Source organism: Lindgomyces ingoldianus, assembly GCF_010093535.1.
Source record: "Lindgomyces ingoldianus strain ATCC 200398 unplaced genomic scaffold BDR25scaffold_40, whole genome shotgun sequence".
Classification (NCBI taxonomy): domain Eukaryota; kingdom Fungi; phylum Ascomycota; class Dothideomycetes; order Pleosporales; family Lindgomycetaceae; genus Lindgomyces; species Lindgomyces ingoldianus.
Genome location: NW_022985201.1, coordinates 175,625 through 201,481, shown reverse-complemented (window position 1 = coordinate 201,481; position 25,857 = coordinate 175,625). Strand labels below are relative to the sequence as shown.

General features: G+C 41.5%; 7 protein-coding genes across 7 annotated transcripts; 5 read left to right on the top strand and 2 right to left on the bottom strand.

The window, feature by feature from the left end:
* Window positions 1–12,394: 12,394 nt before the first annotated feature.
* BDR25DRAFT_379914 (glycoside hydrolase) lies at window positions 12,395–14,845 on the top strand (the record flags this gene model as incomplete). The annotated part of the gene is made up of 4 exons (XM_033697644.1): window positions 12,395–12,523; window positions 12,573–13,154; window positions 13,220–13,409; window positions 13,467–14,845. 4 exons carry the CDS (start codon window positions 12,395–12,397, stop codon window positions 14,540–14,542), a joined length of 1,977 nt encoding a protein of 658 aa, XP_033542014.1. The 3' UTR covers window positions 14,543–14,845.
* Window positions 14,660–16,544, bottom strand: BDR25DRAFT_306811 (uncharacterized protein). Its single transcript, XM_033690710.1, has one exon. The coding sequence runs from the start codon at window positions 16,504–16,506 to the stop codon at window positions 14,953–14,955; it is 1,554 nt and encodes a 517-aa protein (XP_033542013.1). The 5' UTR covers window positions 16,507–16,544; the 3' UTR covers window positions 14,660–14,952.
* Window positions 16,545–17,388: 844 nt separating this feature from the next.
* Window positions 17,389–17,559, top strand: BDR25DRAFT_199610 (uncharacterized protein; the record flags this gene model as incomplete). The annotated part of the gene is made up of 1 exon (XM_033684375.1): window positions 17,389–17,559. A coding segment is annotated over one exon (171 nt), but the record flags the coding sequence as incomplete, so codon positions are not given.
* Window positions 17,560–17,867: 308 nt separating this feature from the next.
* On the bottom strand, window positions 17,868–19,295 carry BDR25DRAFT_240251 (uncharacterized protein; the record flags this gene model as incomplete). Its single annotated transcript, XM_033685708.1, has 2 exons — window positions 17,868–18,539; window positions 18,642–19,295. The coding sequence occupies 2 exons, from the start codon at window positions 19,293–19,295 to the stop codon at window positions 17,868–17,870; spliced, it is 1,326 nt and encodes a 441-aa protein (XP_033542011.1).
* A 772-nt stretch (window positions 19,296–20,067) lies between these two features.
* BDR25DRAFT_295602 (Scramblase-domain-containing protein) lies at window positions 20,068–21,907 on the top strand (the record flags this gene model as incomplete). Its single annotated transcript, XM_033688860.1, has 2 exons — window positions 20,068–21,634; window positions 21,710–21,907. The coding sequence occupies 2 exons, from the start codon at window positions 20,068–20,070 to the stop codon at window positions 21,844–21,846; spliced, it is 1,704 nt and encodes a 567-aa protein (XP_033542010.1). The 3' UTR covers window positions 21,847–21,907.
* Window positions 21,908–22,120: 213 nt separating this feature from the next.
* On the top strand, window positions 22,121–24,341 carry BDR25DRAFT_346269 (glutamyl-tRNA synthetase; the record flags this gene model as incomplete). Its single annotated transcript, XM_033694130.1, has 2 exons — window positions 22,121–24,132; window positions 24,283–24,341. Exons 1-2 carry the CDS (start codon window positions 22,206–22,208, stop codon window positions 24,339–24,341), a joined length of 1,986 nt encoding a protein of 661 aa, XP_033542009.1. The 5' UTR covers window positions 22,121–22,205.
* A 208-nt stretch (window positions 24,342–24,549) lies between these two features.
* On the top strand, window positions 24,550–25,734 carry BDR25DRAFT_346268 (uncharacterized protein; the record flags this gene model as incomplete). Its single annotated transcript, XM_033694129.1, has 2 exons — window positions 24,550–24,569; window positions 24,701–25,734. 2 exons carry the CDS (start codon window positions 24,550–24,552, stop codon window positions 25,554–25,556), a joined length of 876 nt encoding a protein of 291 aa, XP_033542008.1. The 3' UTR covers window positions 25,557–25,734.
* Window positions 25,735–25,857: the final 123 nt, after the last annotated feature.

Genomic DNA, 25,857 nt, shown 5'->3' with positions numbered 1-25,857 from the left:
GCAAGCTCTGCTAACAAGCTCTGCTAATAATAGTGTAGGTAAAATAGTAAGAACGCTAATAAGAAAAAAAGCCTGTGTGTTATAACTTATAATTAGGCTGTAAGCTACTAACTAAGAATAACCTACTGTTTAAGTAAGTAAATATAGACTTTTTAAATTACTCTACTAAAAGACGCATTACATAATCTAATAAACAATAAATAGACAACGCTAACAAACAGATTAGTAAGCAGATGTCTAGTCTAATAAAGACTGCTATATTAAATATAATAAGCGTAGTAAGCATAGTTAAACACAAGCAATTACTATAATTACTGCAACTAATAATAATTACTCTAGAGCTGCACATGTATATATTAAGATATAAGATTAGCTTTTAAAAAGTGTAATTAATGTTTAGTTTATTTTTTATATAGACTAAGTAGCATTTTAGCTTTCTAAAAAGCTGCAATACTAGTTGTATATCTTATACTATATATACCTTCTCTTTTGTTTATTAGAACTGTTTAACCTAGCGCCTTATACTGCCGTCTAGGGGCAAACTATAATCAGGCCTATTCTACCCCTACTCTCTTTATCCTACCCTGCGCCATTAACTAGGCCGTACACCTAGTGACGCCGCGCTCTTCCCGCTCTACCCTCTTAGGCCTGAGTACTCCCATTGCTGCGAGTAAGGATTGTAACAATTCTATGCTTTTCTACATTCTTTAATGTCTTGCTGCATCTAGCTAATTGTTCTTTGTCTATCCTAGTCCGATATAGCTGTAATCGGCTAAGGTTAAGCTTAATTATAACAGTTAGCTAGCTTTGTAGTTTAGCTAGCTTAATAGTAGAATATGTTATAGCTTAAATAAAGTAATCTACTTAATATTTTTTTAATATTAAAGCGTTTTAGCACCCTTTTACTTATTAACTACTAATAGTACTAAATTAAAAATTTAGATTATTTATTTATTTAACTACTTTTATATATATATAACGTACCTAACAGGTTGCCCGGTCACACAGGTTAGCTAGCCACTTTTGCTAAGCCCTTACTAAACTCTACCTATCTATATAATGCCTTAACAATAACACTAGATTAAATCTTCTAAAGAACATTAAATATAGCTTACTTTTTAGGCTTTTAAATAAGACTTAAAACTCTTTTTATAACACGCTGTAGCTATCTATAATGTTTTTTACATAATACTAAGTAATTAACGCGCTAGACAGCCTTTATAAGTAAAATGCTAGCCTAAATTAAAAAATTTAACTAAGCTTAAAAAAAAGTAGTTATGAAGTATATACTTAAGCTTATTAACGTACTTCATAGGCGAGTTGCTTACACACCTAAGTTGCTTACTTTTACTAAGACCCTACTACACTACCTTTTCTACACTAGTGTATTCCTAACAATACTACTGTCAGATTTGCGCACCTACTGTCAAGACAGGAGGAACGCTTGACGAAAGCTGCTACATAGTACGAGCAATAAGCTCGAACAGTACGTTGCTGCAAATGGCAGCATTTTGCAGCATGTTGCAGCAGTTTGCAGCAAATTGCAGAAAATTGCAGCATTTTGCAAGCTGGTCGCGCATAGGGCAAGTGCGCGAGGGACTTAGATTGGTAAAACAAAAAGCTGAGCAACACAAGTAGAGCAGAAAAAGGATTAATAAATAAACACAATAAACATAATTAATTAATTATCCTATACATTATATCTAAACCTATTATTTATCTTAGAAAGCCTAGAAACAGTGCTTTAATCTGACAATTAAAAGTCTCAGTGCCTCCATTAATACAAAATGGCCACCCAGCCTCCTCGAGATGCGACAGTCGTCCTTCGAGACCACACCGACTACAGAGCCTGGATGATGCAGCTGCAATCGAGATGTGTAGCGCACAGCATCTGGCCGCAAGTGGACCCTAAGTTGACTATCTAAATAATCTCTAAACTAAGAGCTCTAGAGATGCTGCTAATAGCTGAGTTTTTACCAGCCTCTAATGTTAAAACGCCTACGCACCTAAACAAGCTATTAACAAGCAGTGTTAGAGCTTTTAAAGAAGCTATTAAATACTATAAGATTAAGGCTAATAAGTACAAGAGTAATAGATATAATTATAAAAGAGAGTAATTAAGCCTCTAACAGATTATTGTCTTTATCTAGTTAACAGTTAGCCCGCATCTGCAGCGTACATGCTGTTCCCTAGATTAACTACTTAGATAGTAGATTATAAACCTTAAAGCTATAGTAGGTGTTAACAACTAATTTAAACAAGAACATGTGTGTAACTAATATAATGCATCTCTAAAGCTGCTAAGAAACGCGAGCATATAGGACCTGTAGCTAGCAGAGTATAACTACGCTGCCACAGAAGCAGAGACACAAAATGTTCTAGAAACAACGCAGTTTAATGCTGTAGCAAAAGACTTTCTAACTACTATAAATAAAGTTGCCCCTTATTAGTCTATAACCTTTTAAAAAAGCAGACAGTTTACACTAAACATAAATTAAAAAAAAAATAATAAAGCGCTTTTAAAAATATATAATGTTAAATTATTTAATACATATAAAAAAGTATAAAGCTACCTTTATAATAGATAACTTATTATACTTTACTAAAAGTAGAAAAACTACCTAGGGCATAAATAGAGACGCCTATAGTGCAAAAGTTATAACATTAAGAAAATAGAGTAGACCTTAACATTAATGTTATTAAAAAAATAATAGGAAGTTATTTTTAAGCTAGAAACTTACTAAAACAGAAGGCACTAAATGTTCTGCATGCAGACACATCTATGCATTAAAAGACTACTTCTATGTCTATCTAGACAGAGCACTAGACTAGTAAATGCTAAATAAAAAAGTTAAAGAGCTTATAGCATTAAAGTGTAAGCATAACTTAAAATTTTAAGGCCTACTAAAAAAGCAGTGTAGACATAATTTAAGAATACTAATTTTAAAAAGTTTACATACACCTACACTAAAGATATAAAAAGACTAACTTAAAAGCTAGAAAGTATTAAGAGTTAAGGTAGCTGCATTGCTAGCTATAGTTAATTTAAACTAGAACAGATATCTGCTAAGAGAATTATTTATTCTTAACTTAGGCTTAACATGTTATATTATAAATAATTTTAATTAGATCTATAACTATTATTTACTAACACTAAAAGACTTTATTTAGTTTAGAAACTCTTACATATAAATTTAAGGCTATAGATTAATTACACTAAGCCTAAAAAGTAAGCATAGAACACATAGTTAAGCATATAGTCTTGTACTACATAACACTGTACTATGCCTAGACCTGCTGTGCAACCTAGTCTTGTTCTGCCTACTGCAACAGAAAGGAATCTAGTAGGACACACAAGCAGAGCTAACTGCTTTAAAGGCCTTAGATAGAATAATAATTAAAGATCTTATAGAAATCTATAGCTAATAAGTGTTAGAGTACTATCTACTATAAAAAGGCTTATATTATACACACATAATTAACATAAGAACTAAATGTAGTCTATAAAAGGCATTAGTAGAGCTATAGCATAAGCGTCTAGGACACCCTAGACTAGCTACACTTTAACACCTTATACAGTAAGCTAAGAGGGTGCAAATTAAAAGAATTATAATAGTTTAATGTAACTTATATAGTAGAGCTAAGATATAATAATAAATTAGCTGCGCACTGTAAATTAGTAATAGTAGACTTAGTAAAAGACTATTAATTAATTTCTATGCATATAAAGCATAAAGCATTATAAAAAAGCAGAGTTAAATGCTAATTACTAATAAGTATTCTAGCCTTTAGTAGAACTTCTACTTTAAAGATAACAGGCCTACTAAATTAATTATTAAAGCTTTTATAATCTTTATTCTCTTTCTAAAAAACTATTATAACATTACTATAAAAGTTATTAAAGCTAATAATAAAATTATAATAGTAAAACTAGAGGTAAAACACTAGCTAGCATTACATAGAATAACTGTTAAGCCTTTAGCACTAGATACATAAGCCTAGAACAAAGAAGCTAAACGCTTAAAAAGTGTAAATAAGAAGAAGTTATAGGCTATACAACTAGATGCTAACCTACTATAGAACATATAGCTATACATTACTAGAGCAGGCGTATACCTATATAATTAGACGCTAAACTATGCTAATAACTAAAAGACACTATATAAGATCTTCTTTACACAAGTAGCTCTAAATAATAAAGTTATTATATTAATTTAAAAGCTAAGCTTTACACATCTAAAAGCCTATAGCTGTAAAGCATTTATAATAACTAATAACATGCATTAAAACAAATCTAAGCTACAGAGGCTAGACCTAAAGGCGTAGATTAAATATCTAGTTAGGTACTAATTATTAAACATCTACTGCGTATAGATACTACTACTAGTAAAAGTAATCTATACATGTAATGTTATCTTTAATAAACACTTAATTTTTAGTAGTAAGCCTAAAGACTTAATAGATAACTTTATACACAACATAGTAAAGAAAATTACTATATATATTAAAATAATTAAGCTTCTAACACCTAGTTATTAGCTAAAGACAAAGTTATTTTATAAAGACAACACTATAAATAATATATTAAATTTTAATAAAGTAGATCTACTAGGCTACTATTAAAGAAGAAAAATTAGAGATAACTATCTATTTTCTTTAAATACTCTGCTACCTATAGCATTACTTATGTAGTTAATAGCTAGAGCAGCACTAAAGCTAAGCTAAATAAAGTTATTAAAGACTATACTATAAGCTATAGCCTTTATAGCTAGCATAAGATCTAAAAGTGTAAGAAAGTATAGTAGTAAAACACTAAATAAAGCAGCATTAATAAGAATGCTATTTAAAAGAAAGACACTTTATAAAAGCTAGCTACTACTTTTACTATTAACTTAAAAGCAACTAGAGAAGCACCCTTTATATAAAATGTTTAAGGCAGCAGAAAGAACGCACTTAGATAGTTATTAAATAATAAAATTTTAGACAGAGGTCTAAATAAAGCTAATTAAAGCAGCTAAACAGCAGATCCTAGATTATATATAGGTGTACACCTACAAGCTTAATAAGCACTATAAATTATAAAGATGTAAGGCGCAACTAGTAGTCTATAGCAATTAATAGAGAAACATTACTACATAAGATACTTATGCTGCTACCCTAGCAGAACGCTTATTTTAAATGCTAATAGCAATATTTGCACGCTTTAACCTAGAGCTTAAATAATACAACATAACTAACATATTTATACATGCAGCAATTAACTGTAATATCTACATGTAGATGCTAAGAGGCTATTAGAAACTAGGTACAATACTAAAGCTTTAAAAAGCACTATATAGCCTACAAATTTCTTTTTTACTTTAGTAACACTATTTTATAATAACTTTTAAAGGCCTTAGGTTCTTAGCTGTTTTACATAAACTCTACTATATAACTAAAGCTAAAATATTTATTTTCTTCTACATAGACAACCTTATTATTGCGTACAAAAAAGGCTCTAAAGCAAATGCATAGTAGGTAGTAGACTAGTTACAAGAGAAGTATACCCTAACAGAAGGTAAAGACTTATAATAGTTCCTAGAAGTTAAGATTATTAGAAATTAACAGTAATAAATAATTTAGCTGTTATAGGCATTATATATTAACAAGATAGCTAGGCTAGCTAACAGAAAAGACCTGCAGCACACTACACCTATAAGTAGGATTAAACTTATGCTGTAGTTTAGTTTTGCAACCCTATTAGAAGTAAATTAATATTAGTAGAAGATTAAATCTCTGCTCTTTACAGCAGTTACTACAAGACTAGACATTGCCTTTGCCACATCACGCCTTGCACAGTTTCTCACAAATCCCGCATCTAACTATTAGGATGCAGCTAATCAAGTCATCCTGTACCTACATGCGACACAGACGTACGCACTCTAATTAGGAGGAGAAGACTACCTTATAGTAGCAAGCAATGCATTATTTATAAATAATACACTAAATAGGAAGAGCTTTTAGAGCTACGTTATTTAACTATTTAGCAGATAGATTGCATAGTAAGTAAATAAACAAGATATAGTTACAACATTAACAACAGAAGCAGAATTACTTGCACTGTTCTAAGTTGCTAAGGAAGCTATATTTACAAGAATGCTTTTTAATAAACTGTAGGTTAAGCTGCCTAATTTAACTATTATAATCTAGTGCAACAACAAGCAGATAATCTAACTAGTAAACAAAGAGATATTTTAACTTTAAACAAAGCTCTAACATGTTAACATCTATAACTACTAGCTCTAACAGGAAGTCTCTTAACAAACAATTAAGGTTGTCTATGTCCCCTCTAGCAAGATGCTTGCGGACAGACTTACTAAAGCGCTTCTAGCTAGCAAATAGCCAAGCTTTCTTTAGCAAATTTAGCTAGTTAACGTTAGGGAGAGGATAGTCAGTTAGGAAGCGGATATGGAAGAGATTAAAGCAAGAATGGAAGCCCTAGAAGCATACTAAGGTTGCGCAATTAGGAACCAGCTTAAAGCATGTCCAAGCTAAGGGGGTGTGTCAGATTTGCGCACCTACTGTCAAGACAGGAGGAACGCTTGACGAAAGCTGCTACATAGTACGAGCAATAAGCTCAAACAGTACGTTGCTGCAAATGGCAGCATTTTGCAGCATGTTGCAGCAAATTGCAGCATTTTGCAGCATTTTACAGCATGTTGCAGCAGTTTGCAGCAAATTGCAGAAAATTGCAGCATTTTGCAAGCTAGTCGCGCATAGGGCAAGTGCGCAAGGGACTTAGATCAGCAAAACAAAAAGCCAAGCAACACGAGTAGAGCAGAAAAAGGATCAATAAATAAACACAATAAACACAATCAATCAATTATCCCATACATCATATCCAAACCCATTATTCATCTCAGGAAGCCTAGAAACAGTGCTTTAATCTAACAACTACTTAAACATGTTAAAAGAATATTTAATGTAGCTTATACTTTAAGCTTTTAAATAAAATGCAACACTTTTTAAGCAACACGCTATAGCTATCTATAAAGTCTTTTAAAAGATAATAAGTAACTAACACGCTAGATAACTTTTTTAAGCTAATTATATAGCTAACTTATAAAAGCTAGATAATAATAAAAAGCAGGTAATTATTTAGCACATACTTAAGCTAAATGTGCAAGAATTTCCCCTCTAGCTAGTAGCTATAGCTAATATAGCTAATTCTTTACACGCTAAGCGTAATATAGGCTATATTAGTATAAACTAGCTTAATATATTTATTAAGTGTTACTTAAAGCTTAAAGTAAAGTTTAAGTGTAAGTATAACTATAAAAAAGCTTTTTATAAAAATTTTATAGTAATTTAAAGCTAGTTTAACCTTATAAAGAATATTAAAGCTAAGTATAGCATCTAGAATAATAACATGTACAACTTTAATAAAATAAAGTTTATAATAAGCTAAATATCTACTAGAGTAGTTGTTATAAGTTTAGAGAGATAAGAACAGCTAAAAGTAGTCTAGCTAGGTAACTAGAAGTAGATAATAGCTATTAAAGGCATTAATGCTAAAAAGTAAGCTATTTTACTTTTTATTATTTTTTAAAGTAGTAACTACTTTTTAAACTAGTATAAAAAGAAAAATTTACTTTAAGATTAAGTTATTATAATCTCTAAGCATAGCTAGACTACTAATTAGCTTAGTTTAAACTAGTTAAAGCACTTTAATGCGCATATAAAGAAGTGTACTGTTAGTAGCTACTATCTACTAGTTATTAACAGCTATAAAAGCTATAACTTACTTTATTTTTAGTAATACTAACGTACTTCATGGGCGAGTTGCTCACACACCTGAGTCGCTCACTTTTGCCAAGACCCCACTAAACCACCCTTCCTACACCAATGCATTCCCCACAACACCACTTAGACGCGCTAAAAGAATGTTAGATACAGCTTGCGCTCTAAGCTTTTAAATAAGACATAAAACTCTTAAAGAAATGTGCTGTAGCTATGTGCAGGGTCCTATAAAAGACAACAAATAACTACAGCGCTAGATAACCTTTACAAGCTAATTCTACAGCTAAATTACAGAGGCTAGGCAATAAAAAGGAGCAGGTAATTGTTAAGACTATACTTAAGCTATATGCGCAAGGAATTTCCCTTTAGATAGCATTTGTAGCTAATATAGCTAATTCTTTGCGCGCTAAGCGTAATCTAGGCTATGTTCACATAAACTAGCCTAGTACGTTTGTAAAGCGTTATTTAGAGCTTAAAGTAACGTTTAAGCGTAAGTACAACTATAAGAGAGCCCTCTGCAAGAGTCCTAGGGTAATTTAGGGCAGGTTTAGCCTTGTGGAGAATATTAAAGCTAAGTATAGCATCTAGGATGATAACACGTACAACTTTAGCAAGACAGGGTTTATAATTAGCTAGATATCTCTTAACTATACTTGCGCTTAAAACTTTACTTTAAGCTCTAAATAACGCTTCACAAACGTACTAGGCCAGTTTATGCAAACATAGCCTAGATTACGCTTAGCGCGCAAAGAATTAGCTATATTAGCTATAAATGCTATCTAAGGGGAAATTCCTCGCGCATATAGCTTAAGTATAGTCTTAACAATCACCTGCTCCTTTTTATTGCCTAGCCTTTATAATTTAGCTGTAGAATTAGCTTGTAAAGGTTGTCTAGCGCTGTAGTTATTTATTGTCTTTTATAAGACCCTACATATAGCTACAGCACATTTCTTTAAGAGTTTTATGTCTTATTTAAAAGCTTAGAGCGCAAGCTGTATCTAACGTTCTTTTAGCGCGTCTAAGTGGTGTTGTGGGGAATGCATTAGTGTAGGAAGGGTGGTTTGGTGGGGTCTTGGCAAAAGTGAGCGACTCGGGTGTGTGAGCAACTCGCCCATGAAGTACGTTATAAAGATAATAAAATTATTACTATTTATATACTTTTTTACTTATTACACCTTTTATAGCTACTTAATGTAAGTTGTTTTACTTTTTTTAAAAAAGTGTATAAGCGCTAAGCTAAAAACTTTATATGTAACTAGATTACTTATATTATAAAAATAAAGTTTTTACTATGCTTTAAAGTAGCTTATAATGCTATAATTACTTTTAGTAATATTTAAAAAAAGTTTTAAAGCGCTAGATTAGTTCTTTTTAACTTATAATAAGTTATAATAGGCCTTAATATAAAGTTACGCACTTTATTACTACTACTACTTATATATAATAAGCTCTAGTAGTTATAAACTCTAAGTAATACTTTAAAACTTAAGTTATAATTAATACTTATAAAAATAAAAATTTAAAAGCATATAAATAGTTTACTAACTTTTATAGTTAAAGTGTTTAAAAAAGTTTTAAAAAGGGTAGCAATAATTATGTATAAGCTAGTATTAGCATAATAAAAAATTACTAAGCTTTAAGCAGCTAATAAGGCTACTACATAACATAAATTACATAAAAAAAGTAAATTAAAATAGAAAAAACTTTAATAATTTAAAAAAGCTTACACTTAATAGCTTTAAAAAAGTTTAAAGCGCGTAGTAATAAAAAAAAAAAGTAAAAAAGTAGGTGTAAGCTAAAGTAGGTAAGCTATCCTAAAAGCGCTACAGATAGTGTAATTAGACTAGGCATAACACATAAACATATAAGTAAGAAGTAGAAGTAGTATCTAAATAATATTCTAGGCTGTACTGTACTATATAGTGCTAGAGCAGGTTGTTATGGGCCATAATAGAGTTTGTTAGGGTGGGGTCTTGGCAAAAGTAAGCAACTTGGGTGTGTGAGCAACTCGCCTATGAAGTACGTTACACATAAATTTCTTTTTAAGCTTATAGCTATAGCTAATATAGCTAATTTCTTACGCATAGAGCGTAATCTAGGCTAGGTTAGCTTAAACTAGCCTAGTATGTAAGTTAAGCACTACTTTAAGTTTATAATAAAGTTTAATTATAAGTATAATTATAAAAAAGCACTTTATAAAAATTTAAAAGTTATCTAGAGCTAGTTTTACCTAGTAGCTAATATAAAAGCTAAGTATATTATCTAGAATAAAAACATATATAACTTTAATAAGTTAAGCTTTATAATAAGCTAAATATTAACTAGAGTAGTTATTATAGCTTTAAAGAAATAAAAATAGCTAAAAGTAATATAGTAAAGTAATAAAAAGTAGATAATAGTTATTTAAAGCATTAATATAATAAAGTAAGCTATTTTACTTTTTATTATTTTTAAAAGCTGCTATTACTTCTTTGCCTAGTATAAAAAAAATCTGCTTTAAAACTAGGTTATTATAGTCTTTAAAAATAGCTAAATAATAAATAAGTTTAGGCTATAATAGTTAAAGCACTTTAATAAGCATATAAAGAAAAAAGTTATAAGTGCTTATTAGCTTTTTATTATTAATAGCTATAAAAGCTATAACTTACTTAATCCTTAGTAGTACTATAAAAAAATTAAATTATTACTATTTATATACTTTTACACTTATTACACTTTTTATAGCTTTTTAATATAGGTTGTTTTACTTTTTTTTAAAAAGTGTATAAGCGCTAAGCTAAAGATCTTATATATAACTAAATTACTTATATTATAAAACTTAAGTTTTTACTATGCTTTATATACACCTATAATGTAGTAATTACTTTTAGTAATATTTTAGAAAAGTTTTAAAGCGCTAGTTTAGTCTTATTTAACTTAAAATAAGTTAAAATAGCTCTTAATATTTAGTTATATACTTTATTACTATTACTACTTATTAATAACAAGCCTTAGTAGTTATAAACTCTAAGTAATACTTTTAAATTTAAGTTATAATTAATGCTTATAAAGGTAAAAATTTAAAATTATATAAATAGCTTACTAACATCTATAGTAAAAGCTTTTAAAAAGGTTTTTAAAAAAGTAGTAATTATTACACATAAGCTAGTGTTAGTGTAAAAAAAGATTATAAAGCTTTAAGTAGTAAATAAAGCTACTATATAACATAAATTATATAAAAAAAAAGTAAATTTAGGTAGAAAAAACTTTAATAGTTAAAAATAGGGCTTATTTAACTACTTTAAAGAAGTTTAAAGCGTGTAGTAATAAAAAAAAGCTAAAAACATAAGTGTATACTAAAAAAAGTAAGCTAAGTTAAAAGTAATATAAGCAGTGTAATTAGACTAGGCATAACTTACATATGTATAAGAAAGTAGTAGAAGTAGACTTTAAATAATATCTTATGTTATATTACTTTATATAGGGCTAAAGTAGGCTGTTTTGCGCTAGAATAGGGTAGTTTTAGTAGGGGCTTAGCAAAAGTGGCCGGCTAACCTGTGTGGCCGGCCAACCTGTTAGGTACGTTAGATTATTTAACTTAATTGCTTAAACAACTCTACTACATAGTTAGAACTAAGCAATTACTAGACTACCTATCTCTAACCCCCCTATACTACTCTCTTCTCTCTGGCCATAGTCACCGCTAATAGCATAGGAGCAATCCTACTGTCACGTGAGGTACTAACTTAACACTTGCTTGTAGCATCCCTGTGACACCCTGTTACACAGCATCGCAATGTTAGCTACAATTCCAAACACGTCCTGACAGAAACAGTCCCTCTATTAAACTGAATTGCTTTTGTGAATAAGAAATATACTTATTTAGCCTCACCTTTTCCATTGCTTGCTACTTTCCACCGCATCCCACAAGTACAAAGATGATGTAGAATAACCACCAATGCGAATTATCTTGCTATGGTGGAGCAAGTTCATTTTTACGACCTCATTTCAAGTATAACTCCTCCGTTTCGTGTCCACAGACCATTAACGCCCGCTCCTGGCAAAGGGACCTGTCACATGCTCAAGCCTTCGTATGAAGGACTCTCTTCTCGGCTAAGGAAAGCCCCCCACCATATTTAGCCGTGAAATCGATAAACCGCGATCTCTTCGCGGAACTTTAACATCACCATTTCCGCCAATGAAAATCTCGCAACCGACTTCGACTCCTCACGTTCTACACATGTAGACAACGACTTGGGCGCACTATTACTCTTCTAAGAAATCGGGACCTGCATTCTTCCATAGATCGAAAGGTAATTCTCCTGGTTCTTGGAATTTGAAGGTCTGCTCTTGGAGGTTAATTCCCCAAATATGGGATTGAATTTGCGGATCTTGATTGTTTTCTAGATCCGATGTTAGGGCTAGTTTGGCAATGGCAATCTATTTAGACCCAGAGGCCGGCGTCTAGCCGTGTATCACGCTTCTGATAATGGTAGATATTGCGCGTGGTTCGTTTTACAAACTGCACTTAGGGTACCAGTATAAAGTTTCTGGCCCACTCCATTGCCAGTCCTCGTGTCAATTGGTCTCGTCAAAACATATCGCAGCAGTTGTTAAGTAGTACAGGCGGAGCATAATGGTTCTCCTAGGACTTCCAGTGGCTGTTTTGGCATTCCTGGCGACTACTCTCAATGCCGTCGAGATAGTGGTTCATTCACAAGGGGGAAATGAAACAAGCAGGATTCCATTCGGGCTAATGCACGAGGTGGGTAACCCATTCGTACGGCTTCTCGCTAGATTCTAAATAACAATAGGATATCAACAATGCCGGAGATGGAGGCATCTACGCAGAACTAATCCGCAACCGCGCATTCCAAGGCAGCAAGCAATACCCCGTTTCCCTCTCCAGCTGGACTCCCATCAATGGCGCTATACTTTCGATCAAGAACCTTAGCACTCCGCTCTCGGCTGCCTTGCCTTCTTCCATGAATGTGGCCACTAGTTCGACCGTCTCCAAGTCCGTTGGATTTGCTAACGCGGGATTCTGGGGAATAGATGTTCGGAAGCAAAAGTACAAGGGGTCGTTTTATGTCCGAGGATCTTACAAGGGTTCATTTAAGGCGTCATTGCAGTCCGCTCTTACGAATGAAACCTTTGGAAGCATCAAGGTTGAATCGAAGGCAAGGAAGAATGAGTGGGTCCAGCACCAATTCATATTAGTGCCAGAAAAGGATGCACCGAGCAGTAACAATACCTTCGCTGTAACGTTTGATCCCGCAGGCGTAACGGGTGGATCATTGGACTTCAACCTTATCTCTCTGTTTCCGCCCACTTACAAGAATCGAGAGAATGGGTTAAGGCCGGATATTGCCGAAGCTTTCGCTGCACTAAATCCAGTAAGGGCGGCCCTATGGAAGTATGGACCATGAAATCTGAGGATGTGGGCTAACGCGTTCACCAGAAATTTCTGCGCTTTCCAGGTGGAAATGCCTTGGAGGGACCGAATCTTGCGAATCCTTGGAAGTGGAACGAGACGATCGGTCCACTCAAGGACAGACCTGGCCGTCCTGGCGTCTGGGGTTACCAAACCTCTGATGGTCTCGGACTGGTAGAATATCTTCACTGGTGTAATGACATGGGCCTGGAGCCGAGTAAGTAACTGAGATTTATCCTCCTTCCATGGACCCAATGACTTATAATTGGTACAGTCCTAGCCATTTGGTCCGGTCTCGCACTTGACGGTGCATACATCAACGAAACCGATCTCGCTCCATGGGTTGAGGATGCACTCAACGAGATAGAATTCGTGCGGGGTGACGCATCGACACCCTACGGCCAACTTCGTGCCTCGCTCGGATACCCAGAACCTTGGGAATTGAAGTTCATCGAAGTCGGAAATGAAGACTGGCTTGCTGGTGCCCCATCCGGCTACAAATCATACACGACATATCGTTTCGAGGCCTTCAAGAATGCAATCGAGGAAAAGTATCCAGATATGCATATTATCGCGAGCCCGTCGGTATTTGATAATATGACCATCCCAGCACCAGCGGCAGGTGACTATCATCCATACCGCCAGCCCAACGACTACTACGCCGAATTCGACAAATTCGACAACTTGACACCTGACAACTTGACCCTGGTTGGTGAATTCGCAGCAGTTCATCCTAATGGCGGTATCGATTGGGCAGGTCAACTTCACCCATTTCCTTGGTGGATTGGGGGCGTAGGGGAGGCTGTCTTCATGATCAGCACGGAACGGAATGGTGATCGCATCCTCGGGGCCACCTACGCACCAATCCTGCGGAATATGAACCGGTGGCAGTGGTCTGTTTGCATGATCGAGTTTGAAGCCGATGTTAAGAAGACCACGCTGAGTACAAGCTATCACATCTTCCAGCTCATCTCAACGCATCCCATAACTCACAACCTACCTACGACGCCTTCAACAAACACCTCAAGTCTCTTCTTCGTTGCCGGGAAGAACGAGGATACTGGTTCTCAGATATTCAAGGTTGCAAATTACAACACAACAGACCACCAGCCAACGCCGGTTTCTCTCAAGTTTGAAGGGTTGCAGAAGGGAGCGACGGCTGGACTGACTCTACTAACCTCGGATGCTGGTCCCTTCGGGTATAACGACCCTGCGAAAGGGAACAACGTTGTAGTAACCACAACGAAAACGCTCTCAATGGGTGACAATGGGACATTTGACTTTATGATGCCGGAGTTAAGCGTTGCGGTCGTGGATATAGGGATACCGGGACATGACCACTCCAACTGAAATAGAAGGTACCCGCTAGGCTTGCAAGAGGAAGGGGTTGTATTGGCGTAGGATATAATTCTGTAAATGCCTGTTGGGAGAGATTGTGTGCATTCATAATTTATGCCATGAGTGTTAGCCTGCTTTCGTTTGGTCTCCCAAAATGACCTATGTAAGCGAAAGGTGAGATGTGGTGCAAACATACGAGACACATCCATGTAGTCATATTTACTGGAAAGGGTAACAATAGAACGGGTTATGTAAGAGGAGAGTCGCGAGCAATCTAATTGAGAGGAGTTGCCTGCCTGTCAAAAGACACCTGTTGAACATGGCTCCGCTAAGATTCTTTCCAACGATGCGAGCTGCCTTCAACTATCATAGCAAAGAAATCCCTTGATAGATTAGGTTGTAGTGCGTTGTTTCCATGTGCCTTACTTTGACCAAAACCATCCACTCTTCGATCCTTTACTCTTGCTCATCTCTTGCTCAATTTCAGATCGTTTTGGTGACCCTGGAAACTGGGCCTCTTGCATCGCTTTCCATTGGTCTTGGACTTGAGGTTCAGTATCCTGGCCGCGTTGTGTGTGTACTGTCTCGGAGCTTTCTTCCCTCCCGTCTTGGAACCGTTTCTTCAATACCACTTTTGTGGTTACGGAGCCATCAGGGGAAACGGTCCGTTCTGTAGTTGTAAGGGTAGATAAGATTGATGGACGTGCTGCGTTTGCAGTCTCTGACTGTGTAGGTGCTGGGCCTAGCAAGCGCTCATACGCCTCTAGCTCTGTCGGAGGTTCTCCTTCGGTGAACTTACCGCGGGAGGGTTTCGGAGTGGGCGGGTCGTCATGCTGATCCTCATGATCATGTCCATATTCGTAACTTGGCTCTTCACTTGTCTCCTCTCCTTCCCAGGGCACGCGCTTTGGATACCCCCTTCGCGGCTCCCAAGCTGGTTCTGAGGAGGCAAAATCGGGCTGCCAGAACCGCCTCACCCACTGGTTGTACGGAACGTGGTTCGATTGGCCTAGTCGTTCTGCAGGTATGAGGGGAGCTCCACGTTCAGCTCGCACCAAATCTTCAAACGCATCCCTCCACTGTAGGCCGGCCTTGGTGAGTTCGGCGTTCTCCTCTAAAGCACGCGGCGAATAGGATGGAGTTGGATATACATGAGGACGAGGGAGCATTAGCCTCGTGACTTCGTCCATGATGGCATTACTAAGTTCGTCGAACAGAGTCTGCGGGCGGTTGTCGGAGGTCCGTTCCTCGGGGGCGTCGGAAGGACGTGGCGGCCAGCTCCACGACCATTGTTTTTTCCACACTCTAGGAGCACCGTCCTCATCGCAGGGCACTTCCTCATTCATTCGCCGCTTGATGTTGTCCCACTTGGCATTGAAGTGAGCATCCCAGTCGTCATCGTGCCCTTGATTGGAAATGTCCTGGTCAGCCCTCCGGTGCCGCCATCGACACATGTGCCTGCGAGTGTGTTTGTCGTTGTGATCTTCTGATGGGCTCTGGTCATCGGCGTTGAAAGGTCGAGGGTAGCTCCAGTTCCACGACCAACCCCACTGCTGGCCCTTGGCGTTCGCAACCCTCTCAACCACAGTCGTGTGAGAGTCGTCCGGACTGCTGTAGCCGCTATCACTATCTTTCCGCGTGTCGGCCTTAGCCAAGTCTTTCCAGAGCGTATCGGCTTCGCGACTAAGCTTCAAGAGCTCTGCTCGCTTCTCTAAGGCGGCCTGCATGTCGCCCGCCCAGAAGCTCTCCCGCCCTTCAGCAACGACACGAGCCATTTCTTGCTCCAAGGATTTCAGTTTGTTCTGCTTTTCCATCTGGTGCAGTGGTATTTGGTGGGCAAGCTGGGTTCGAAGCGTGAAGACGCTGTCTCGGAGCGATGAGACACGGGCATCGATGTGGTGACGCCAGGCGATAAACGGGTTGCTTTCGGCGCCATCTGTATTGCGTCGAGAATCGTCGCTGTCGTTCGATACCATTCTTACTTTTCGAGATGTTGATAAGTGATGGAGGTAAGGTAAAGACAACCTTGGATGAATGTCCTCTCGACACTAGTTATGTCACGCGCCTGCGCGCGGGGTCTCGGGAGAATGAGCCTCCGGCGCCCGCCCTCTCGGCATGACCACCCATTCACCACTCACCCTCCCATCATGAAACAAATGCCTATCCACCGGTGCCCATGAAACTCCGCCATTAGATGGGCATTCCTAGACAGCAGGCCAATATAGACTTAGAGATGTGCTTGTTCCTTCTGAGTACCAGCTTTAGTTTCTCGCTACGGCGACGGAGTTCTCAGTTACATAGGTACCTACTTATTACGGAGTAGAAAGGACAAGACCAGTGACAATCATCTTCCGTGTGCAGACGGCAATTATCCAAAGTCCCAAGGCGTGGAGATATCAGATCTCGCATAATTGTTCCAAGGCTTGGCGTCTTGACGTATATGCAGGTGCTATCTTGTCGAGCTTCTGGGGAGTACAAATTCAGGTGGTTTTACACCATTACCTCTCTGTGCAGCTCGGCGTGCAATTTCCAAACTCTGAATGAGTTTGGGGCAATCCCCACAGAGATTTAGCCAAGAAATTTGGACACACCCGGATGCATTGCTAACGTCTTTCTTCCGCCCTCAATGAGGCTGAAGTGAGCTTTTTTGCTTGAGGGAAATGCTCAAAGGCGCATATATGGTTCTCAAAAAGCCATGTTAGAGCCCTTACTTTCCCACCGAAAATATGGGAAGTATCTCTACAATCCCGCTACGAAACTCCACGACTGTAACTTGCTCGACTTCATTCCACCCACCCCATCACCCAATCCTTCTCCCCACGCTCATCGAGATGCGCCCATATGTATTCCTCACAGCTTTCTTCTTCAGTCTTGCATCTGCGCTCCCTGAGCCGGCTCCTCAAGGGCACACGGGCCCTTGCTCCCGAACAGACTGTGGTGTCCATCATCTCGACTGCACAAACAGGGGGTATTTGTGCGTACCGTGGCCACATGCGGACCCTGCATTGAGGAAGGGATGTACTTGTAGCTCTGGGTGAAAATTAGATTCAGGACGCTAATTATACTGTGAGTGCCAGGTTATTTATGGATTGATGTGCGCTGATGGGGCTAGGTGTGACAGCTGGGGTGAAAACGAAGAGAAGCAGCCGACTCATGTGCGAGCGGCGAATTTGATATTGTTTAGTAGGGTATCCAAGACTTCAGAAGCATTACAAACGACACTACCTGTCTCTCTAAAATATGTGAGATAATGTGTTTTGCACCGCCATGCTCTCCTCCCAAATCATATAGTTCATTCACCGTGCCCGGTCCAACTCATCTCCCTAGCACCCTTCCCTCAATCTCGATTTCTATTCGGAATCCACCTTCTTACAATGAACTCCCTCACCGTATATCTCTTCAACACATCCCCAACATCAACCTCAAACCCTCTTCCCCTGCAATCCTCATCCCACGGCGGCGGCACCTCGACATAAACCAGAACCAGTGTCTTAAGTACTTGATTCTGCACCCGGTTGAGCCGATGCAGCCACCACCAATCCCGATGTTCTCGCCTCTTGCATTCTGCCTTGCGTTCTGGAGAGACTGACCAGTACGGGTGACTGTAAGAGGGAATGATCATGATTGCATACTCCGCGTGTGAAAAGACTGGTCCACGGAGATAGAGGAGGTAGTCTATTGCAAATTTGATCCCCGGCCGGACAATCCAACCTAGTGATCGGAAATGGTGATATACAGCGTACTTTAGGAGGAAGGGATTATCGGGAGCAATGGGACAAATACCGGACGAGGTGTGTGTGCCGTTGGATCTGAGTTCATTTTGATAGAATTTGTGGAGGTAAAGCTCGGCGTTTTCTGATATGGGGAAAGTAGCGTAGGCGCAGTAGAGACGGAAAAGATATGGCGAAGGAAGTGAATATCCGTTTTTGTGGATTTGGAGGGTACCTAGTCCGTAAGAGAGGAAGAAAGCTTCTTCTGGTGTGAGTTGTAGATATTCAAGATCCTCAATCTCCGGGATAGGTTCTCTTGCAACAGGGGAGGTCTGCTGCTCGTCTGAAGCGATTTCAAGTGTAGCTGTGTGATCTAAGTCTTCATCCCGGCCAATATTGACCTGAGTAGCACCATTCGTGGTATCATTAGAAGCCCCTAGCGTGCCATTCGATGGAATAGTTGCTGCCCCGTTCATTAGTACTTGTTCCAGCTCCTCCACTGCCTCGAGTTTCCCTTCTTCGCGTAACTGCTGCTCAATAGTTTCCCTCTCCTTCTTAGCTCTCTCCAGCTTGAACTGCCGCCTCTCCTCTCGTCTCAAGCGTGTTGCTTCTTCACTTGTCTGCACAGCGACAATCCCACGACTGCGCTTCTCTTGATCGAGCCACCGAGGCTCACTGCGACTGAGGGACCCCTTTCCCCAGAACCCCTGCTCCCATAACGCACGGACAGACCGTGGGTCTGTTACATGAATAGACTGAGACTCAGCGGAGAAGAACCCTTTGTGAATGATAGGATGGGATGTCGGGGGAAAGAGCGCATGAGAGAGCAGGGTAATGGCAATCCTCAGGTAGGACAACGGATTGTGTGGAATGAATGCTGGAAGAGGATGCACTTCGAGTGGAAGGGATCGAGAGTGGATTGCAGCATAGTTAGGCTTTCTCGGTCGTGGATTCGTTGGTTTCACCTGCAGGGCGGTTGCGATCTCCTTCGTTCCTGGAGACTTTGTGGATGGTTGTCCTGGATTATTTCCTAGAGCTACCTCGAATGAAGCCATGTGAGAAGCGGCCTTAACCTTGGACAGATAATCGGACCTACTCCCAGGAAAGTTCGTGGGTGTGACTCAGCAGGTCATCTGGGGCTGAAGTCGTATTGGGACAGAGCAAATACTTCAGGGCTCCTGAAAAAAAAAGCAGAGAGGAGGCAATCTTGAGCCTGGTAGCACTTGCGTGGCTTCAAGTTAACGACTAGATACGGGCCGCTTCGAGAGAGAGGCTCAGGTGAATGGTTTAATTACGGTACGACATTCGAAACAACTGTGCGTCATATGTAGCGAGGAAAGGAGGATACTTGGAGTTGTTCTCACAGATTCTAGTGAGAAATATTCGCTTGCTGGTGATAATTGCATCTCTGTGCTGAGGTTGCCGTTGAAGGTGAAGGTGAGGTGGGTGTGGGGATATTTTATTGCTAAGCCTTTCTGGGGTTCGTGGCAGTGTGCAACTTCCTCCTCCATTCTCTTGAACACCAACACAGCGTCCTGACCAGCATTCACGCACCTAGAGATCACCTTAGATGGCATTATTGTTTCTAAGGTATTGCCCATGTAATGCTAGCATTATCTTCCTACGTCACGGGACTTTATTACATAAGCAGTTCTTGATAGGGTCCTAGTGAACTGCTTCGAGAAAATGTATATCCCTTGCATTTGCCATTTTATGAAGCAGCGATGGAACTCTAGTGGCAACCCTGGAAGCGCCCGAATACCATATGTAATTCTTCGTCGGCCTACTTCAACAGCGTTGATCCTCTAGGAATTCGACTGTCACGGAATGTTCGGGACGAAACTTCCTGCGGCTCGGTTGACTCTGGGGCTATCACCGCCCACCTTCCGCACTGTTGTAACAAGAAACACTCCTCAAGGGCCTCGAGGATCCATACGCAGACCACCTCCACAGGCATGGCTTCCGCCGCATCGACGAGATGCGCCCGCGCCCGAGCAACCCAAAAATGAAGTCCAGTCGAGCGAAGCTCCTCTAGTCGCACCCACTCGGGCTGAGGCCGTGTCTACTGCCCTCTCGCAAACTCCTGACTCGGAAAATAACCTCGTAACGCCCGTTCATATCCCGGAAGACCCCAATGGCGTCCTTAAAGAAGCACATCCCGCCATGCGCCTGCTCGACAACTCAGCCATTGTGGTGCAGCGTCAGCTGGAGATGATGAATGTGCTGATGGGATTCGAACAGGCAAACCGATATATCATCATGGATCCGCATGGGAATCACATCGGATATCTTGCAGAGCAGGAACACGGTTTAGGGAACGCCATGGCACGGCAGATGTTTAGGACACATCGGAGCTTTACTACACATGTGTTTGACCGTGAGGAGAGGGAGGTCCTCCGATTCCACAGGCCGTTCAGCTGGATCAGCTCAAAAATACGAATCTACGATGCTACAGCTGAAGGTGACAGCGCATATGCATCGTCGGTTGCATTACAAGGTACAAGCGCGGGAAGTATAGTGAATCAGACTAGCGCAAAGGTCGCTCGACTTCCACTATCACACTTGAGGATTATTGGATCTGCGGAGCAAGAATGGGCACCATTGCGGCGGAAATATAATCTGTTCCTAGCGCGAAACATCGAGGCAGCTGAACCCGACACCCCACAGCTACCCTCAGGCCGTCTCCCGCTATCCAACTCAAAAGCCTTGCAGGTTGCCGAGGGAGACTCAAGAGAGATCGGGATGATACAATTTGCCCGCGTTGACGAGCCTTTCCTGTCCTGGGATTTCTCACTCATGTCAGAAGATGGCCGTCTCATCGGCTCTGTCAACAGGAACTTCGCAGGTTTCGCCCGAGAACTCTTCACAGACACGGGCGTCTATGCACTTAGGATGGACGCTGCCGGGCTTACTGGGGAACCATCCCACCTCATATCTAAGAGTGGGGAGCAATCAGAACCTACACTTGAGGGGTATCCGGGAATGACGCTTGATCAGCGCGCTGTGATGTTGGCAACAGCAGTCAGTATCGACTTCGACTACTTCAGCCGGCATAGTAATTCCGGCAGTATGGGATTCTTGCCTATGTGGATGATCCCATGGGGAGGGGAAGCAGCAGGGGAGGCTGGGGCGGTTGGAGCGGCTGGGGCAACGGGAGAGACTGGCGTTGCCAGTGAAGCTGGTGCTACTGCTAGGGGACTTGGGGTTAGCGAGGCAGGTGCTGCTGGGGCTGGGAGTATGGCGGGATATGAAGCCATGCAGAGAGGGAGAGAAACTGGGCAGCAGCAAGACGTCCAGGATACTGACCCCCAGTCGCCTCAGGCAGAAAATCAATATCATGTAACCCCCGATCAGCAACAGCCTAGTCAGCAAGGAGAGGATATGTGGAGCGATGGTAGTAGTAGTAATAGTAGTAGTAGTAGTAGTAGTAGTAGTAGTAGTAGTAGTAGCAACGATCCGTGGAGAGGAGGTGGTTCTGGTGATGGTAGTGATTCTGGTGATGGTAGTGATTCTGGTGATGGTAGTGATTCTGGAGGTAGCGGTGGAGGGGGCAGTGGAGGGGGAGGAGGAGACGGTGGAGGATTTGACCTCACTGAGTGGTTTTAATGATGAGATGTGGACATAACTTGTATGAACAGTGTATGATTACACGAAAATTGGAATTGCGGAACCTTATATGTTCCAGCACGCGTTTCTCCACCAGTTGAAACCTCAGCATTTGCTGCTAGTGTGTAACTGTGAAGCTGTCATGGCTCTCCAAGTCCAGGTAACCAGTGATTGCAATGAGTCAAGACAGTCTGAATATTTGTGAAGGCGTGACTCAGTGTTTGCAGTGTTTGTACTGTGGCGTATCTGTCCCACCACCCCACCAAAGCGTCGACTCACGACCAAAAAAAAAAAAACCACTATAAGTCTTGACTCAAGCCCTCGGCTTCTCTGGTTTATTTCTTGCTAAGAAGACGAAAATGGAGGCCCAGCTCATAGACCAGACGACGGAATGGCAGGACCGTGCGCAGTACATGACTGCGCCCAACCTCAGGGCCATTGAGCCTGCTCTAGCAGAGCTCGATTCTCACCTCACCCTCCGCACGTACATTGTCGGATACACCCTCACCGACGCGGATACGACAGTTTGGAAGACTATCCGCGAGAACAGGGTCGCCTATGCCTATGTCAAGCAGAATCTCATGCCCAATCTCTGCAGGTGGTTCAGGTATATCGAGGAAGCCTATCCACAGCAAACAGCCCTACCCACGCGAGGAAAGGGAGGAGACGATGGCAAGGCTAACAACGGAAAGAAGGCCGATGACGGTGCAAATTATGGCATTGGGCTACAGGATATCGGTGATGGCACAGGTATTGTCACCAGGTTTCCGCCTGAGCCTTCCGGCTACCTCCATATCGGCCATGCAAAGGCCGCACTCCTCAACGACTACTTCGCCCACGAGGAGTACAAGGGCACTCTACTTCTGAGATTTGACGACACAAACCCTCTGAAAGAGAAAGAGGAGTTCCAGGATGCTATTATCGAAGATCTCGCGTTGATGGGAGTCAAGGCAGACAAGCTCTCATACACCAGCGATTACTTCCAAGAGCTGTACGACTTCTGCGTGCAGATGATTAAGGACGGTAATGCATATGCCGACGACACGTTACAAGAGAAGATGAGGCAGGAGCGCATGGATGGCATTCCCAGTGAGCGGAGGAACTCAAGCGTCGAAGATAATCTGGCACGCTTTGAGGAGATGAAGATGGCTACAGATGAAGGCATTCGCTGGTGCATTCGGGCAAAGATATCAGTCGACGATCCAAACAAGGCCATGCGTGACCCCGTCATTTACCGCTGCAGTCCCGAGGTGCACCACCGTACTGGCGACAAGTGGAAGATCTACCCTACCTACGACTTCTGCTGCCCCATAATCGACGCTATTGAAGGTGTGACCCACGCGCTTCGCACCACCGAGTACAACGATCGTGACGCCCAGTACCAGTGGATGCTAAAGGCCCTGAAGCTTCGACACGTTTACAACTGGGGCTTCGCTCGCATGAACTTTATTCGTACACTGCTATCTAAGCGCAAACTCACTCGTGTCGTGAACGAGGGTGTTGTGTGGGGTTGGGATGACCCGCGTATGCCGACGGTGCGTGGAGTTCGTCGGCGAGGTGTCACTATCCCAGCACTCCGTGAGTTCATTCTTAAGCAAGGCCCCTCCAAGAACATCGTCAACCTCGACTGGTCCACATTCTGGGCCACAAACAAGAAACACATCGATCCAATTGCAGCACGCTATACAGCCATCGCCGAGGAAGCAAAGGTTCCCGTCACGATTATGGGAGCTCGCGAGGGCATAATCACGGAGGAGAAGGACAAGCATGCCAAGTACACAAACCTGGGCAAGAAGAAGGTCGTATTCAGCTCATCCGTCCTGCTGGAGCAGGCCGATGCCGCATCTTTCGCCCAAGACGAGGAAATCACGCTGATGAACTGGGGCAACGCCATTGTCCGTAAAATTAATCACTCGACCAACCCGCTTGCACAACCCGCCGGCATCAAGACTGTCACGAGCCTCGAGCTCGAGCTGCACCTTGAAGGCGATTTCAAGAAGACTTCGAAGAAAGTAACTTGGCTCTCCGTTGACCAGAACCTCATTCCCGTCGAGCTTGTCGACTTCGATTACCTTATTACCAAGGATAAACTTGAACCAGAGGACAATCTTGAGGACTTTTTGAACAAGGAGACGGAGTTCAGGACAAAGTGTGTGGCTGATTGTAATGTGGCCGAGCTGAAAGTCGACGATATTATCCAATTCGACCGAAAGGGATACTTTAGGATTGACAAGGCGTCTGCGCATGGCGAGCCTGCTGTTGCATTCCAGATTCCGACAGGCAAAAGTAAGTAGGCAGATACAACTAGGAGGTACAAGAGGTATCGGATCATATTATGATGAAGGCATAGGGTTATATGAGCGGCGTTTACGGGTAGAGCACTGTAAACTGTCTTGCGAAGCCAAAAAAAAAGGGGGATTCTGAACACAATCCTAGCTTTCTATGCCAATGACTTGTTCAAGACCCTCGTGCTGCTGAACATGCATATTGCGTAAGGAGATTCAAGATGTGTAGTGAACAAGCCGTGTCCTCCGCTGTCATCGAACAAGCTCTGTCCCTCTCAAAGGCAGTCCACATGGCTGGAAATAATCCCACTTAATGTCAAGTATCCACAGAGATAGAGTGACTCTCACGAGAAGTATAAATCTGTTTCTTGGGTAAAATTTCGGACAGGTCGAGCCATAGCCCCGAAGGATCTAAAACATGGCACACCCAAGGCTAGGGTAAGGCTGAGTCCCGGATGAGCCTCTTCTTTGGACGAACGACAAGGCGTAGTGGGCTCATCCTTCAAGACCCTCTAGAACTAGTTCCCAATCAGAAGATGTGCACCGCCACCTTTTACTTATCCTTATAGTGGCCGTGTCGTCCTCTCGTCAACCTTTGTTGATGGTGTGAGCACCAACCAACAGTCCATAATGCCGATCCACGACGAATTCGAATGCCATTTCAAATTCGGCTTTTACAACGACTCCACTTTTGACCCTGTGGCAATTCTCTTAACAGTTGGCCTCACCGTCCTGACCATCATCACTGAAGTCGTAGTGAGCTCTTCCTGGATTCAGAAAAAATGGACTCCTTCCAGTAACGACGTCTCACCGCCATCGTTAAGCCACGAACTCAACCGCCTCCTATCTTCCCGCGCAACCCGCTTCGTCGCAGCTAGTTTCCTGCTCATACCCGTCTGTCTGATCTTCGGATATCTAATCCGTTCCCACACGCAAGATTACGGGGGCTGCGAAACCGTTGTGGAAATCGCGGAGCCGAATTGGTGGCTGATTGCTGTGTTTAATATCTTTCCTTTTGTGTGCGCTTGCACGGCCTGGCTGCGGGCATTGGTTGGTTGTGTTGTTGTGAGATGGGGACGGGACGGGAGGGGAGATTATACGATGTGGCCTGGAAGCTTACCGCCATTTGCGATACTGTTGCCGTTCTCTTTGGTGGCGCTGGTGCTAAGGTCTGGGGCTTTGTGGATGATGGGGAAGCCTGAGGAGGCGGAAGTCCGAGACATTGAACTAGGCGGGGGAGAGGCGGGGGAAGAAAGGATGCATTTAGTGCAGAATGTGGATGGGAGCGAGAGAGAAGACTACGACGATGAAGATGAAGATGAAGACGAATTGACTGTATATAATCCGCGGGATTCTGAGGAGATGAATGGGCAGGGAGAGTTGAAGAAGTTTGGAGATGAACAGATAGCGATATCGGTGGAGTAATAGTAGCGAGAGAAGGAGTCAAACAAACAGGCGTTCACGCTGTATCCCCTTGGACCATGGCGCCTTGGAGGAGTGATTGGAGCCACGAGCGACTCCGCAATTCACCAGTACCATGACGCTATTCCCACAGAGCAAACAATTCGTCCAGCCCAGCCTCTCGCACCAAAACAAAGCCGCGGCTATCCGGGCAGGAAGGCTAGCGAAACGTCGTTGGCGCTTCTCTACACTTGAATATAAAGTTTCGACAAGGCCATGCAAGGCCATTCAGGACTGACTACAGCTAATTATTACATCACATCGC